The sequence below is a fragment of the Ctenocephalides felis genome, unplaced genomic scaffold (assembly GCF_003426905.1).
Source record: "Ctenocephalides felis isolate EL2017-DRISC unplaced genomic scaffold, ASM342690v1 CF-g0.4_SCAFFOLD_00845, whole genome shotgun sequence".
Taxonomy (NCBI): domain Eukaryota; kingdom Metazoa; phylum Arthropoda; class Insecta; order Siphonaptera; family Pulicidae; genus Ctenocephalides; species Ctenocephalides felis.
The window spans coordinates 73486093-73502223 of NW_020536999.1; the positions used below are offsets into that span (position 1 = coordinate 73486093).

Consider the following 16131-nt stretch of genomic DNA (forward strand, 5'->3'; position numbering starts at 1 on the left):
TTATATATATATATATACATAGCTGGGCATTAACTCGTTAATCCGTTATCGTTAATTAACGAAGTTAACATTTTGATTAACGGTAACTTTTTAAGTTAACTTTTGAAAATGTTAACGGACACGTTAACTTCCGTTAAAATGCCAGAAGTCCGTTAATCGTTAATCCAATGCCCAGGACCGTGCCGGCCAGCGTGCAGTGCGGCAGTCGGCACCGCACGCAGGCGGCCGCCTTTTTAGACGGCCGAGGCGGCCAAATGAAAAAAAGAACAAATTCAAAGACGGCCATAACAAAAAATGGTCGAAATAAATAGCTGTTGCATTAAAAGTCTACTGAATTAAAAGGCGGCCAAATTAAAAGACTGTTGGATTAAGAGGCGGCCAAGCTCAAAGTCCGCTGAACTCATTCGCTGCCGTAAAGTCCGCTGTATATATCTAAAAGACCAAAATTACCCGTAGTAAAAATCAGCCAAAGGCGGCCCTATGAATGCGACTCTGTTTCTAAATAATTTATAAGTTATAAACTTGGTGTAAGTGGCAAACTTTGCCTAAATCAAGTTGCATGAAGTATCCAACATGTGTTAATAATCGACTAACAATGAAAATATATTAATTCATGAGTACATGCAATGTGAAAACTATCGCAGATTATTCAATTTTGTACAAATTTTTCTAAAATATATTAGTTATTTTTATAAATAGTTTAAAAATTACATATTATTGAACAAGAAACAAACTGTAGTAAATTAAAAACAAGATCCAAATTTCCAAAGCAATTTGTTAATCAATAACTGAAAAACGACTCGTCGATTATTGACAAAATTTAATCAGCAAGATTCTCAAATGGAAACGTTTGTAATGGTTTTTGAATTTTTAAAATCAATTCACTAATTAAAAATTTGAGACTTTTTTGAAAATTCTAAAGGCAAAACTAAGCAGCACGAGTGCTTATCGAATTTACGAATTTTGACGATTTTTCAAATGGGATTGTGCATTTTTGAGAAAAGGTCCACTAAAGATGAAATTTTGACTCACGTAAAAAAGTGCCGCTCATTTTTGCAATCTTTGATAGTACAGATTTAAAAATTAAAATGACTTAATGTGGGTCGAAATATTTAGTTATCTTAGAGACCATGATCACTATCGCCAAAAAAGTTTTATAAATATCATCGTAAAGCAATATTCACCAATTAAACACGAAGAAACGAACCGACCCATCTCTTAGAAGTAATCAGCACAATTCCTAAATGATATCTTTCAAACAGTTCCTGAATTTTTAAAATCGATGCAGAATTTTTGGCTAAAACGTGTACAATAAATTTTATATTTTTCTGTTGATTAGCAACAGCTTGGCCGATCGTCGCACAAAACTGACAGGCGCTAGTCATTATCTAGTTACATCAAATGACTTTTAAACTTTGAATTGGATTTAACCGTTTTTGAGAAAACGTTGCCAAAATTAAAAAATCGGCTTTCAAACGATTCAGAATGACTTAAAATGTCGAGAAAACTTGAAAATTACAAGACGATTTTTTTCGTGAGAACATATTGGATATTTTCCTATTATGCTATTTTTAAGGGCGGCCATTTATATGCTCGCACGCAGGCGCCACATACCCAGGCACGGCCCTGCCAATTATTACTATTTACCGCACGGCACAGCTTTAGCCAATGCCTTATTAAATGACATAGAGAAAAGATTTGGACCACTCGTGAATGATGAACAGTGCCAACATGTTCAAAGACTCTTCAACGATGCTGCATTCCTCGGAACAGATATTCATAAATCAATTTATTAAATACAATACTGCTATACCCTCAAGCGCTGCAGTTGAACGTTTGTTTTCCCACGGGTAAAGACATTTTGACACCAAAACGAGCCTCGCTTTCAGACGAGAACTTCAACATGTTAATGTTCATGAAGAGAAATATGCACCTAATACCCGACGCTTAACCCGTCGCGCGTTTCCTATTTTTCGCAAAAAAACTCTTTCCCTTTATTTAGAAAAAAATTCTTGTAAAACAATATGCAATCATAAAACAGAAAGTTGACCAATAGCGTTATATCACGGTGTGTGCATAAAGCGCGTCGCGCCATTAAGGGGTTGAATTACACATTTGAATTATACAAGTATTTTGTTTTATTCATAACCTGTTAACTTCCTGAACCTAAACCAATAAGTTTTTAAGTTCACTAACGCAACAATATAAAATGTAATTTACACATATTAACGGATTAACGATTAACGTTAACTTGCGTTAATTATTCCGAAATGTAACGCTTTAACGTTTAACGAAGCTAACTTTTTTTGTAGCGATTAACGATTAACGAAGTTAACTTTTTGATTAACGTGCCCAGCTATGTATAATATTATATTATATATATATATATATAATATATATGTATTATATGGGGTCCTTAATATGGACATTTGGAATTTTCTTCCAAATTGAAGAAAATAATTCTCTATAAGTTTTAACTCTTATTATTGTCTTTTATACATTGCGCAATACAATCAAAGTTTTGTATAGAAATAGCATGAAAAACTTTTAAAAATTTAAAAAATGTTTTAGATATAACTTAGCAACAAATGAATAAGAATATTCAAAATTTGACGCTCTGCAAACAAATTATAAAAAACCTATTTTGTAGAGCGTCGAATTTTCAATAAAAGATGAAACAAATTGTCACTCTTAATTTAGTTGTCGCTAAGTTATACCTAAAAAACATTTTTAAAATTTTTCCATTTTATTTCCATATGAAGCTTTGATTGAATTGCGCACTATCTAAAAGAGCTAAAACTTTTAGAGAATTATTTTTATCAATTTGGAAGCATTTATGCCCCTGGGAGCAAGGAATTTCGAAAATGTCCATATTAAGGACCACCCTATGTATATATATGAATTAGTAGTTAATTTTGATGTTGAAATATATGAGTGAGTTCTTGAGGGCGATACATCAAACAAAAAATTCAAATTCTTTGATGTATCGCCCTCAAGAACTCACTCATATATATATATATATATATATATATATATATATATATGTATATATATATTAATGTTTCTGTGTGTATATACAATACTTTTTATGATTTTATGTTTTTGATAAAATAGCCTCCTTTTATTTGAAAAAAAAAGTTTTATTTAAATTTATATCGTCGATATTGGATGTCAAGATTGGTAGAAACAAACCAAAAAAAACTTAGACATTTATACTCTTTATTTAAATTTGAAAGAAATCACCTTTTATCTTTGAAGTATTTAAATCAAAAATATTTTAAATTAATAAATATATATATATATATATCTATATATATATATATATATATATTATATATATATAAGTAAATATAATCAAAATATTATATATGCATTGATTGTGAAAAAAATAACTTAAATGTATACATTCAAAATCTTTTTATTTTCATGAAACAAACTTTCCGTCAATGCCTATAAAAATTTAACAGAACTTATAAGAGTGTTTAAACAATATGTTTTAATTATACATATTAAATATTTTTTACAGCATTGAAGGATTTAACAACAATTACGATTAGTTTTGTTTACTTTGAATTGATTGTAAACAAAATTAGCATTTCAAATGTTTACATGAAAGTTTTTTTCAAAACAATTTATCATTTACAAATATACATAAATAATACACATACATTAAGCAATAATTACATAAACTGCAATTAACAATGAAAATTACATTAAATATAATATTTACACCATGCTCAAAAGAACTAATAATAAATAATTAATAAACTTAACTAGATTATAGAACCTACTTCGACATTCTTAAATTTGTAGTTTGCGCTTATAAATAATAATACATCTACAGTTAAATAATAAATGATTAAAATTAAATCAAACCAGTTGAATCAAAATGAAAAATACATGTTAAATGGGTTTTGTAGTTTTTAACAGTATTTCAAGTACAACCATACAAATTCATACATTGTTCATACAATCTAACTTTAACGTTTGCTCTATATCAACAAATGATTCCCCGTTCCATCGTTAAAGATTTCCTTGGTATATGACAACATTGGCCCCCACATTGCGAACAAAGCAAACAAGTCACAGTGTACGCCACTGTATTTTCAAAATTACCCAAATTAATATTCTCTTCATTCCCTTCATCGTTTTTATCATTTTCAGTCTGTTTATCCTCCTCGCCATCCGTGTTGTCTTGTTGGAACTTTTTGCACAAGCTCAGAACGGTGTTGGAGGTGTGCAGCGCTAGATGGCTCTTTCGAGACACCTTTGGTGTAGTTGGCGCATCAGGAAAAGATATGTAGACAGATGCTTTTGTTATTATTTCTGGGTATTGGATTTTATCTTCGATGTCTTTTATATTCGTGAAACCGTTGGTACAAATTTCGTTTTCGTCTTCTGGTTCTTCTTCTGACGTGGTGTCTTCGCTCGGGGTTGAATCGTTCTGTAAAGTTTCCTCGGACGTTGATTTTGCCAAGGGTTTTTCGATCTCTATATTCGAAGTTTCGATCAACCAAGGATGATCCAGGCATTGTTCGACCGTAGGCCTTGATCTAAAATAATAAAAAATGTTCAACTAGTTGTAAAATACGTATACATTATCAACTTAATCAATAAGATACGAGATTCAGGTATTTAGCTAAAATGTTCAACTGTTATTTCGAAAATAATATGCGATTTCTAATTGATGTCTTTCAAATATACTTATACCAATATCTGTAATTGTATAAGTTAAACTAGTGGGGCGCATGGCACCGTGCCTTAAGGCAAATTGCTGAAACTTCCCGTACTAAAAATAATTTTTTATAAAAAAAAAATTATTTTCGAAAAAAATTACTATGAAAAAATTAGATTTTTGAGTAACTATAAATTTTTGATAAAAATTTACTTTTTTTGAGAAAAAAGACTTTTCGAAAAAAAATGTTTTCTTTATTTTGAAATATTTTAGAAATTCTGAACTTTTTAACTTCCCGTAGGGCAAGTTATAGTAATCGCAAAAAAATCAAAAATGAACATTTTTATATATCTTTACGTTTCAGAGGTTTCTGAACATTTTGGCATACCTTAGAAAAAATGGATGTATGTGTGTGTGTATGCATGTATGTATGTATGTATGTATGTATGTATGTATGTATGTATGTATGTATGTACGTGTGTGTATGTATGTGCGGATACAAATTTTCGTCGACGATTTCGGGAACACGGATCAACCGATTTGAATAATTCAAAAAACATTTGATTCGTATTGATAAGGAGACGTGCTGATTAGTTTTTGGCGAAGGCAGGTCTAGCCGTTCCGAAGATACGGGGCAAAAAGTGCCGAAAACGGTAACTCAGTTTTTAGGAGAACGGAGCGTCCGATTTGAATAATTCGAAAAACATTTCACTTGTATTGATAAGATGAAGAATCGATAAAATTTTCATGAAGGTAGGTCTAGCGGTTTCGGAGATATGGAGGAAAAAGTAAAAAAATGAGCCATTTGGCGGTCAAAAATGATCATTAGACATATGCACATCAAATTATCAGAAATTTTATAGAGATTTCAACAATAAGTATATATTTTGTTAACATTCCTATGGGTTCCGTAACAATGCTCATGCGTTAGACAGCGACTAAATATGTCAAAATAAAGAAAAAAAAATTTTTTTTCAAAAAAAAAAAAATTAAAAATTTTTTTTTTTTTAATTTTTTTTTAAAAAAAAGTAATTTTTTGTCCAATTTATAGTTTCTCAAAAATCTTATTTTTTCAAAGTAATTTTTTTTCAAAAATGTTAATCGTTTTTAAAAAAATAATAATTTTTGGTACGGGAAGTTCCAGCAATTTACCTTAAGGCACAATGCCTTAATTACCTTAAGACAGAATTCCACTTACAGCTAGTTTTCAAAGCAATCGTACTGCTTTAACTGCATAGAGATGACATATCGAAGCGCGTAAACGCCGCGTCGCAGCCTAATGGATAAACATTAGTACGGAACGGATAGGAATGTAAACAAAATTTATACTTATTGTTAAAATCTCTATAAAATATCTGACAATTTGATGTGCATATGTCTAATGATCATTTTTGACCGCCAAATGGCTTTTTCATACTTTTTTTACTTGATCTCCGAAACGTCTAGACCTGCCTTCCTGAAAATTTGATCAATTTTTCATCTTGTTAATACAAGTAAAATGTTTTTTGAATTATTAAAATCGGACGCTCCGTTTTCTTAAAAACTGAGTTACCGTTTGTGACATTTTTTGCCCCGTATCTTCAAAACGGCTAGACCTGCTTATGCCAAAAACTAATCAGCACGTCTCCTTATCAACAGCAATCGAATATTTTTTGAATAATCGAAATCGGTTGTACCGTGTTCCCAAAATCGTCGCCGAAAATTTGTATCCGCACACACATACACATACACACACATACATCCATTTTTTTAAGGTATGCCAAAATGTTCAGAAACCTCTGAAACGTAAAGATATATAAAAAATTTCATTTTAGATTATTTTTGCGATCACTATAACTTACCGTACCGAAAGTTATTTTATTGGTTTAACACAATTAATTTCATCCATTTCAGATTCTAAAAATTTATAGACGTAAATTGTAATCAGTAGCTACAAACGAAACGGCATAGATCCTGATTAGAATCGGTTAAATGCGCAAAAAATCGGTCCAAAATTGTGGGCTAAAACGTGGACGACGTAAAAAAAATTTAAACATTTCTGCTAGTTACAAGGTAACTGATAAACGCTTGTCCTTTTTGAGTTAAATCGAATAACTTTTAATGTTTTTAAATCGGTTCCATACATGCACACTATTCACATTAGAGGTGGGTCGTTGACGGTTTTGCCGTCAACGAAACGAAACGGTTATCGGGGTTTCGTCAACTAGTTAAATAACTAGTTATTTTTCAACTATAGTTATTTTTAACGATTCAACGCTGGCAACGTTAAGAAACTGATAGTTGAAATAACTGTTTCATTGAAAGTTGGTAATATGAAGTTTGTTCTTATAAAAGTCAAGTTGACGTTGGATTTGATGAATAAAAAGAAATAAATGTGAATTGTCACATTTATTACACACACACACACACACACATATATATATATATATATATATATATAATAAATAAAGGTTTAATTTAAAAAACTTAAATATTTTTATTACAGCAAAGCCATATACTAAAACATCGAATTTACATGTTATATAAAAATAGAAATATAAAAATGTATAGTTATATAAAATGTTATGAAAAATAAAAAATCAATTTTCAGGTTTAGTTTAAAAAAATTATTACAAGACAAATGCTATGAGATTTTTATGAAAAATATTAACCATTGAAAACTATAATAAATGTAACTGATTTTCTAAAATTAAACGATTTGGCGCGTGTTGCAAGTTTCTTTTAAGATGTACATGTACATCTGCAATATTATAAAAGCAGTAGCCTAACAATAAGCGATTTTCATAGTATTAGTTGATCCTTTCCGACGCAGGTACCTGCCTACGTTCGTTTTCGACAACGAACGAATTCCTATATCGTTGAAAAAACTAACTGGCCGCCATGTTTTCAACTGCTTCGCAACCAGTTGATTTTCAACTAGTTATTTCGTTGCGACGAAACGGTTAGTTAGGTTGAAAATAACCGTTCGTTGATTCAACGCCCATCACTAATTCACATACACATACTTTAGAGACTGAATATTCCACTATGTGCCAAACTAGTAGAATATGAAGATGATGTAGCCATAGTAGTTGCTGCCAATCAAATTGATGAGATCGTAGTTCTATTTGACATAACATTGAGAAAAATTAATCCCTTGATGGAAACAATGAACCTACAATTAGCACAATAGAAGGGTAAACTTGTTCTTTTTTCAAGTAGAAATATAATAGTCTCTATTATATCTAGCTGAAGATAGTAAATATAGAGATCACGTATATAACCTTATGTATGTTACCTTGGCGAAATGCTTGTTTCTCAATTAAATCAACAGGTGGAAGAAGGTAGTGCTGAAGCGTCAGTACTTAAGACGAGACTTGCTCGACTGATGTCATCAGTGGTTACTTCGGTGCTAACATATGGTATTTCCGTATTGGCTGATGCTCTCAAGACTCAAAAATCGCGGAGAATGGCAGGACATATATGTCGTTTGAGTGTCTTAAGAGTTGCTTGCACATTTCGCACAATATCGGAAGAAGCTGTGTGCGTCATTTCAGTAACTCTGCCTCTATAGTCTTAGCAGAACAAAGACGGATAATTTAACAACAAAGAAACCAACAACCTGTCCTGAAAAGTTGAGATTAGAAAAACGGCAGAACAGCATTGACCGATGGCAGCAACTGTGGGATGTCGCAGTGAAGGGCAGTGGACGCATAGTCTCATTCCAAACATCAAAATCTGGCTAAATCACATGTATTGAGTTAATAAAGTTAATTATAGTACTACGCAAATGCTATCTGGGCACGGCTGTTTTCGAGCTACCAAAGTGCTAATAGACCTGTATGCGATCTTCGGAAAGAAGAGCGAATGGGAATAATTACAATATAGGTATAAATTCAGAGCAATAATTATGACATTCTAGATCCTTCCCTCACAATGTGATGCCTAACGGCGGTTTCCGTGATGGCCAGAGGCAAGGGCAAAGCAAAGATTTCAGGCGGTATAGAGTCCGGGTATGCCATACGAAATACCAGTCTGGTATGCATAAATGCATTTCCTTCGCTATACAAAAAAATACACATACACATACACACACAAATATATATATATATATATATATATATATATATACTTTTTCCAATATTGGTTTCATTCAGAATGACTTGAAACGTCGAAGAAACGGAAATAAATATGTACTTATCTGCTAATTGTAAAGAAACCAGAGTCCTTATCGAGTTTTATCAAAAGGTTTTAAAAATTTTGATATCGCAACCGTTTTTGAAAAATTTACACAAAAGGTCAAATTATGCTTCGCAAACATTTACTTTTTCTAATTTTCGTCTCAAACAATTCAGGATCACTTAAAACGTCGAAAAAATAGATATATAGCAAATCTGATTTTCTAGCAAATTTCTTCTTAGAAAAATTAAAAATATGAAAATTAAAAAAAAAATGAATCAGTTTATCAATCGACTTAAATATCTCAACATGGTGAATCCTTTGCTAATTGTTTTCTCTTACCCCGGGTGTAAAACGAGACAGCTCCTGACAAAGTCTTTGGCAGTTTCCGAAACGTCTTGAAACAGATCTTGAGGAAACGCCAATTCATTCTGTGTGATGTTAAGATAGGTTTCCTGTTTGCTGTCACCAGCAAATGGTGAGAAACCTGATAAAAGGACATAAGTCAAAACACCGACAGACCAGATATCCGTAGCCAAGGAGAGACGTTCATATTGGAGCACTTCGGGAGCTGAAATAAATTATAGATGTAATTTAATACTCTGACTACGAAAGAAATCAAGAAATGTCGCAATCAAATTTTCCAATAATGATTATATTTATGATATAGTTATCGTTTGTTCTGATGTATTTATTTACTCACCGACATAATCAGGAGTACCCATAATTTCTCTGACTTCGACACCAGGTTGGATCAGTCGAGATATTCCAAAATCACACAGTTTAACATCACCCAGAGTGTTTGCTTTATTGTCACCACTGTAAAATAGAAACAACAAATAATTAAAATGATATATATATATATATATATATATATATATATATAAACTATTCAGAGCAATAATAGTAAGATGGCCATAATTTTGAAACGTAAACTTGAAGTTGTCCTTCTTAGTAAAAATTAGCACTTGTGCCAATTAGTCAAAAAGTTCATTTTTTTAATTTGTGGTAATTGTCGTAAATTGAAAATGATAGTTCAAAATTGAAAATCTGAGAGACTATTTTAACATGCCTTTAGAATTTTTTATTCTGTAATTTTCTCACTCATAAAGTATTGTTTCGTATAAGCATACTCATCGTATATATCATTTTCAGATATTTGATGGGTAGATATAATTTTATTATCAATTTTAGTTCACCAACATGCGCTTGTATGTCCTGAAAACGCAGTCCCTAAAATTTTATAATTCAACTACTTTTCGTATGGCTATAATATAATATTTTAGGATATTCGTTCAGACCATGAACTATATCGCCATTGTAAGTTCCATTAAAATGCATTTTTTATATTTAATTACAAAAAATAGACCCGGGCAATCTTTACCAAAACCTAGTATAGTCAGCACGAGTCCCAAATGATACTTTCGAATAGTTTTTGGATTTTCAAAATTGGTCAAGGATTATTTACAAAAACGTGAACAAAGTATTTTGCACTTTTCTGATTAAGCGGTGCTTAATCCTTAACGAGCTTCATCGAATGACTTTGGAATAGAAAAATCGTTGACGAAAGGTCAAATTTTGGCTCGCGTCAAAGAGCTCATTTCTCAGATTTTTTGTGAAAACAAATTTCTCATTCGTAAAGTTAAAAAAAAACAAATTCAAGTGTTATATTAGAGCAACAAATAGTAATAAATTGTATATCACTTTACACATCTTCGGAATGTTCTCTACTAATCAGATTTTATTACAGATGCTATGACCTAAGTTCCTTACAACAAGTATAAGTAAATCACATTTTCTACTAATCAGTTACTTCGACTAATTATTTTCTCTATACTAACCTGTCTTCCCCTTTGCATACTAATAAGTTCTGTGGTTTTAAATCCAAATGAGCTATGTTGTGTGCATGAAGGTCTCTAAGACCCCGAAGAGTGTGTCGCAGAGCCCTACGAGCATCCACTTCACTCAAATGCTCCTCTTCATCTAAAAGATGCTGCAGCTCACCTCCAGTAGCCCTGAGAAAAAACTCAGTTAAAAAACCAATTATGGGATAAGCTCACTATTTTTTTATAGTGATTTGAGAGAGTAGGACCAAAAAAGAATAATAAGCCTGTTCTTAGCTCTGTTATGTTATAGGACAACATGCTATTTTGAGATTAGTTTTGTGCCATTGTCAACATCAGATAATCAATTATAAATATTGTAATAATAATATTATAATTATTGAATGCATAGCATATTGACAGTTTGGGGATTACCAATACATCAAGCTAACATCAATAAAAATAAGATACGTTTAAATAAATTGGCTCCCAGAATATAAATTAATCTTTAAAACACTCTTGAATTCAAAACATGTAATGTTAGTCCGGAAGATTGTCCGGGAGATTGATAATGTAGCTATGCCCAAGAAATGGCTCATAAATTATTATAAGAAAATATCAGTTTTCAATTTTGAAACTTTTATTAAATTATGTGGGATATGATACAATATATATGTACATGTTTTCTACCCTAAGGGTATTTTATTACATTTATAAATGTTTTCAATTTCAGTTATTGAATACAATTAAAAATAATAAAATCTATACGTAACAAAAAAGAAAAACTTTTAGCAGTTTCCCAAAAAAATTACATTTCAGTTTTTTTTAAGAAAGAAAAACGTAATAAAGTATTCAACTAAGTATAAAAGAGGGAAAAAATTGCAAACATTATCATAGACAACAACTGGTTGATACAGAGTCATATTCAATTTTTTTTCTTTGCCACTATGGTTCGAGCGGGCGATATTGGCCAAGGGCCTGGATGTCGTTGTTCGAGTGATCCTTACTTTTTAGGTAAAGCTTTCAGTAAGCTTTTCAATTTGATTGAGTATCTGTATGTCAGTCTGTTCATGTATGTATTTTGTAAAGTAATAGTGTTCGGTCAGTGAGTCCCTTGATTTGTTAAAAACTAGTCGTAAGGCTTTTTATACAGTCTGTAGGTATCTCAGATTGTTCTTTGTTGTCGTGTTCTATGCTGGAGCAAATATCTTATTCAACCACATTTATTAATGTACTTACAATTCCAAAACCAGAGCGACTTCTGCCCTGGTTTCATATACTTCGACGAGCCGCACTACGCGTTCCGATCCAGAACACAGGTCCAGCACCGCCATCTCGTGACCGATCTCCCTACTGGTATCTGCAGCGCGGCGCCTGCGCCGGATGAATTTTCCTGCGAACGGTACACCACTAGTTTTGTGAACGAGGCGGCGGACTGAAGCAAACTTTCCTCTAAAAAAGAAAAAATTAAATTAGGAAACTGAACATTTATCTTTGGATCTCAAATTAGTAACGATCAAAAGATAGAACTTTACTAACAAGGATAAAATGTAGGGAATGTGTGAATAAAAATGGTGCTGATTTATGATCTTTAAGAGAAAGAAAACACTAATTAAATTGCAGGATAATTTCTGGTACTCTCGCTCTCTTACATTTAATATAAGAAACTCTTGAATTATTTGTGAACATTTTAAAAATTTTTAGAACATAATATATTTACTAAATAAACGCTGAAATTTAAGCTAAAACGTTTGAATTTCAAATAACACTTGTCATAAGATTGCTAATCAATTAGTTAAATAAAACAGAATGACTATGTAAATTTTATATTCTAATTAAATGTATCAATACAATTTATCGAATATAAAAATAATAAATATTTGTTCTGGATGTTTTAGCACTGGATATGTGTCATCATTCAACAGAAAAAGAATTAAACTTAAGTTACACGTACGCTTTACAAGTGCACTTTTATTTTGTTCGTCGGTAATTTGAATTTGAAAAGAGGATTCATGCATGGATGCCTTTTTCCCACAATTTTAAAGTATCTTTTCAAAACAAGCGCACACGCCTATATATTTAAATTAAAAACTCTTATTTATACGAAAGAACATTAAATTTTAGTAAAAAAATCTTTGTGAACTCGGATCGGAAGATCTGTAGAATATCCTATAGAATAATAAATATTCCTAACCATATATATTCAACCTATGTCGTTGTGTAATGGTTAAGAACATAATCTAACTATCTTATTATTAAAATTACTATATCATTAAAAACTATAGTGGATTCGATTATAGCATCGGCCAGCTCGATATCGAGCAGTATGATATCAAATTTCCACTTGAGGTTGTAGATTTCAAGTAAAATGCGCCTTTCATGGGCATTGCAGCAAGGCATACACACCAATACTATATACACACACATATATATATATATATATATATATATATATATATATATGAATGAAGCAAAAAAATTCGATTGACGAGAAAACAAGGTTTTATGTGATTAGTTTTTGGTCAAGTCAGATCCAGCCGTTTAGAACATACGGGACAACAAGTGCAAATAATGGCAAGAGTAAGGCGCATCCAATAATTCAAAACACGTTTTACTTGTGTTGAGGAAGTGAAAAATTGATTACATTTTTAGAAAGACAGGTCCAGCGATTTCTGTTTATCTCGAAACTGTCAAAAGGCTGTATCTATGGTGTTTATGCAAGCGATGAGATGATTCACATTTTTTATACAGTCAATGGGTGAAAATTAGGTAGCATCTGTTTTTGAACCGCTCAATGACATTTCCATGTTGTAATATAACATAAAACAAGTAATGAGAATAACTATTACGCTTATAATAACATTTTGAATGAAATGAGAGTGACTTTACCATAAGATGTCCGAAAATTGGCCCATAGTATTTTCCGCGGTCATCGCATGGTAATATTTTACGTTTTATTTTCAGTAAATGTCGAAAACTTGTCAAAAATGTTATCAAGTTATGAATATTGATCGTTTATATATATATATATATATATATATATATATATATATATATTTATATTTATAAGTACAATATGAATGTTTATTCTGTGGGATGTTTAGTTTCATTGGTAAGACAGGTGGCGCCAGTCGATGCAGAACAAAGGATTCGACTTGTAACGCTTTTCTATTTATAGTTCAACATATATTCATATGTCGTAAATATTGTTATTTTATTTATTTATCTGCTCAACATACACGCATTGTTATATATGCACAGAGAAATAGAGAGTTCTATTTTCCTTCATGGAGCCAGAGATTTTGTTTGCGTATCAGTAGAGTTCAAGTTTTCTTTTGTAAGTCAAGTTTGTCCATCCGTAGATAATCTTTCAATATTTAGTCAATATTGTATTGGTTCGTCAGGAGAGTTTCCTCGGACGATATGTTCCTCGATCAATACGAGTCACGTTCCGAATTGTGAGGCATATAACTAGTTGCTATATAATATATAAATCTAGTTATATATCAGTTTTGCTTGTCAGTTGAGTTCTCGTTTTTCTTATTTAAATCGTGTATACTGTCAAGCAATAGTACTAAGTCGATTATCGGTTTGCAAGTGGAGTCCTTTTTTTCTTCCCTAAATTGCGTTTGATCATCAGAAAAGTTACCTTTCTTTGAGTGTGTATCTCTTGATTTTTTCTTGGACGAGCATTTATTAGTTACTTTTATGCAAGCAAATTCGGCTTGTTCGTCCGTAGCGTTTTCTTTGCATTTTCTGAGTCAAGTTTGTTCGTCAATAAAAACCTATTTCGTTTTATCAGAAGACTTATGGACCAATTCTCCAGTAAAATAGATCGTAACATAGCGTTGTTACAGAGGTAGGCATTTGCTGTGCAAGCAGGCGTTTTAGGTAAGATAATATAGATAATATAGATATACATTTATAACACATACATAAAGCTAGATTTCACGTATAAAATCATCGCACAGCGAATATATAACATTTTGACATTTTTAATACGATTTTATAGGAAGTAAACAACGTAACATAACGTTGCCATAACAACGCTATGTTACGGTCTATATCTCGAGGCATTGGCCCGTTAATTTGATCAATGGTAGAGTTCTTAGAGTTCTTAGAGAGTATAGTACAAAGTAGTTTTTATAAGGATTCAGTTTGGTCATCAGTAGCGTTCTTACCTTTCTTCACTCCCGTCGGTTTTGGCGAGACAAGATTCAGTTTGTTTGTGAGTAGTTTTATTTTATTTTCCTTAATCTGAGTTTCTTCGTTAGTAAAGTTTGATTTCTTTTTATCGAGTGGCGACTTATAAGATAATTCTCGAATAATATAGCCATGTCATATCATAAACGTCACAAATAAGAGTTGACGGAAAGATTTGGTACTCTCAGTGCACCTATTTTATTTTAAGAAATCTAATTTTCTTGATGTTGCCTCACAATGTTCTGGTAGTAACGAAAACTAACCAATGCTATTTAGTTTGATCGGTAGTGGAGTTCCCCTTTTCAGAGACCACCATACTGTTTAGACTTGCCTTTAGCGATTAAGAATTATATACATAAAACAAAAATTTCAATACTTTTATTAACAGTAAATTATAATTGATTAAATAAATTATTTTATGAACAGTAAATTATATTGATTAGGTTTGCTTGGCATCCAAAGAAAGAGTCCGCCCTAACTTCTGTTCTAAAGGGCCCCAAAATACAGAATTGTAAAGTCCAATATAGAAGGTAGAAGCTTGAATATGAGTTTCACAGAGTTAGGTTGTAAATAAAGGTGGCACACAGACACAGATTTTACTCAAGGCGTTGACATAGGTTCCATTACCACTTTGTTTGTCAATAGTGTTCTATTTATGTTATAAAAAATAAAACTATTATTAATAAGTTCTAGTGTGTGTATGTGTCAATTACACAAGTGCATCCCGGTGTTACGTATTAGTTGCATATTATGTTCTCGTTAGTTGTGTCATTTAAATCTTTGGTCGTTACCCCCTTTAGGACGTGTCGACAAAAACAGGATCTCTTATGCAAAACGCACATTTAATCCAATCGACACACACAAATACACACATACTCTGACACACTATACACACAACATACCCATAACGAACACACACAAACATTGACAACACTAAATGCGAACGGCCTTGAACTCGGCGCATCGCAAGGCCGTTGCATTCGCGGGTTCAAAGTCCTTTCATTGAGGAAAAACGGAGCCAAAAAATTATCTTTATGTTTGTGTGAAATAACAAACAGCGAAGGTTTCGATTAGAACGTTCAAATATTTGATTTTGTTTAAGTACAGAAATGAGTTTCGAAAAGACTTGATCTGCATTTGTCAAAGACTGACCAAGCATTCCATTTGTCATCACTAATCAAATTTATTTTAGATATTTCGAAAATAATGGCAAAACATCGTGTCACGATTTATGTTGAGTTCATGTAGAATACCATAATCTACCTGAGCCAT

The 16131-nt window shown here is 31.7% G+C and overlaps 1 protein-coding gene across 1 annotated transcript in view; it reads right to left on the minus strand.

Annotated features, from left to right (window-relative positions):
* Positions 1–3796: 3796 nt before the first annotated feature.
* The window catches only part of LOC113372140 (death-associated protein kinase related-like), a 213441-nt gene continuing 201106 nt past the window's right edge, over positions 3797–16131 (minus strand). Inside the window, exons 2-6 of the mRNA XM_026612465.1 lie at positions 11896–12108; positions 10675–10848; positions 9537–9652; positions 9176–9404; positions 3797–4553 (exon numbers count right to left, since the gene is read on the minus strand). Of these exons, the coding sequence (XP_026468250.1) occupies positions 3998–4553; positions 9176–9404; positions 9537–9652; positions 10675–10848; positions 11896–12108 (1288 nt within the window). The 3' untranslated portion in view covers positions 3797–3997. The remainder of the gene's footprint in view (positions 4554–9175; positions 9405–9536; positions 9653–10674; positions 10849–11895; positions 12109–16131) is intronic.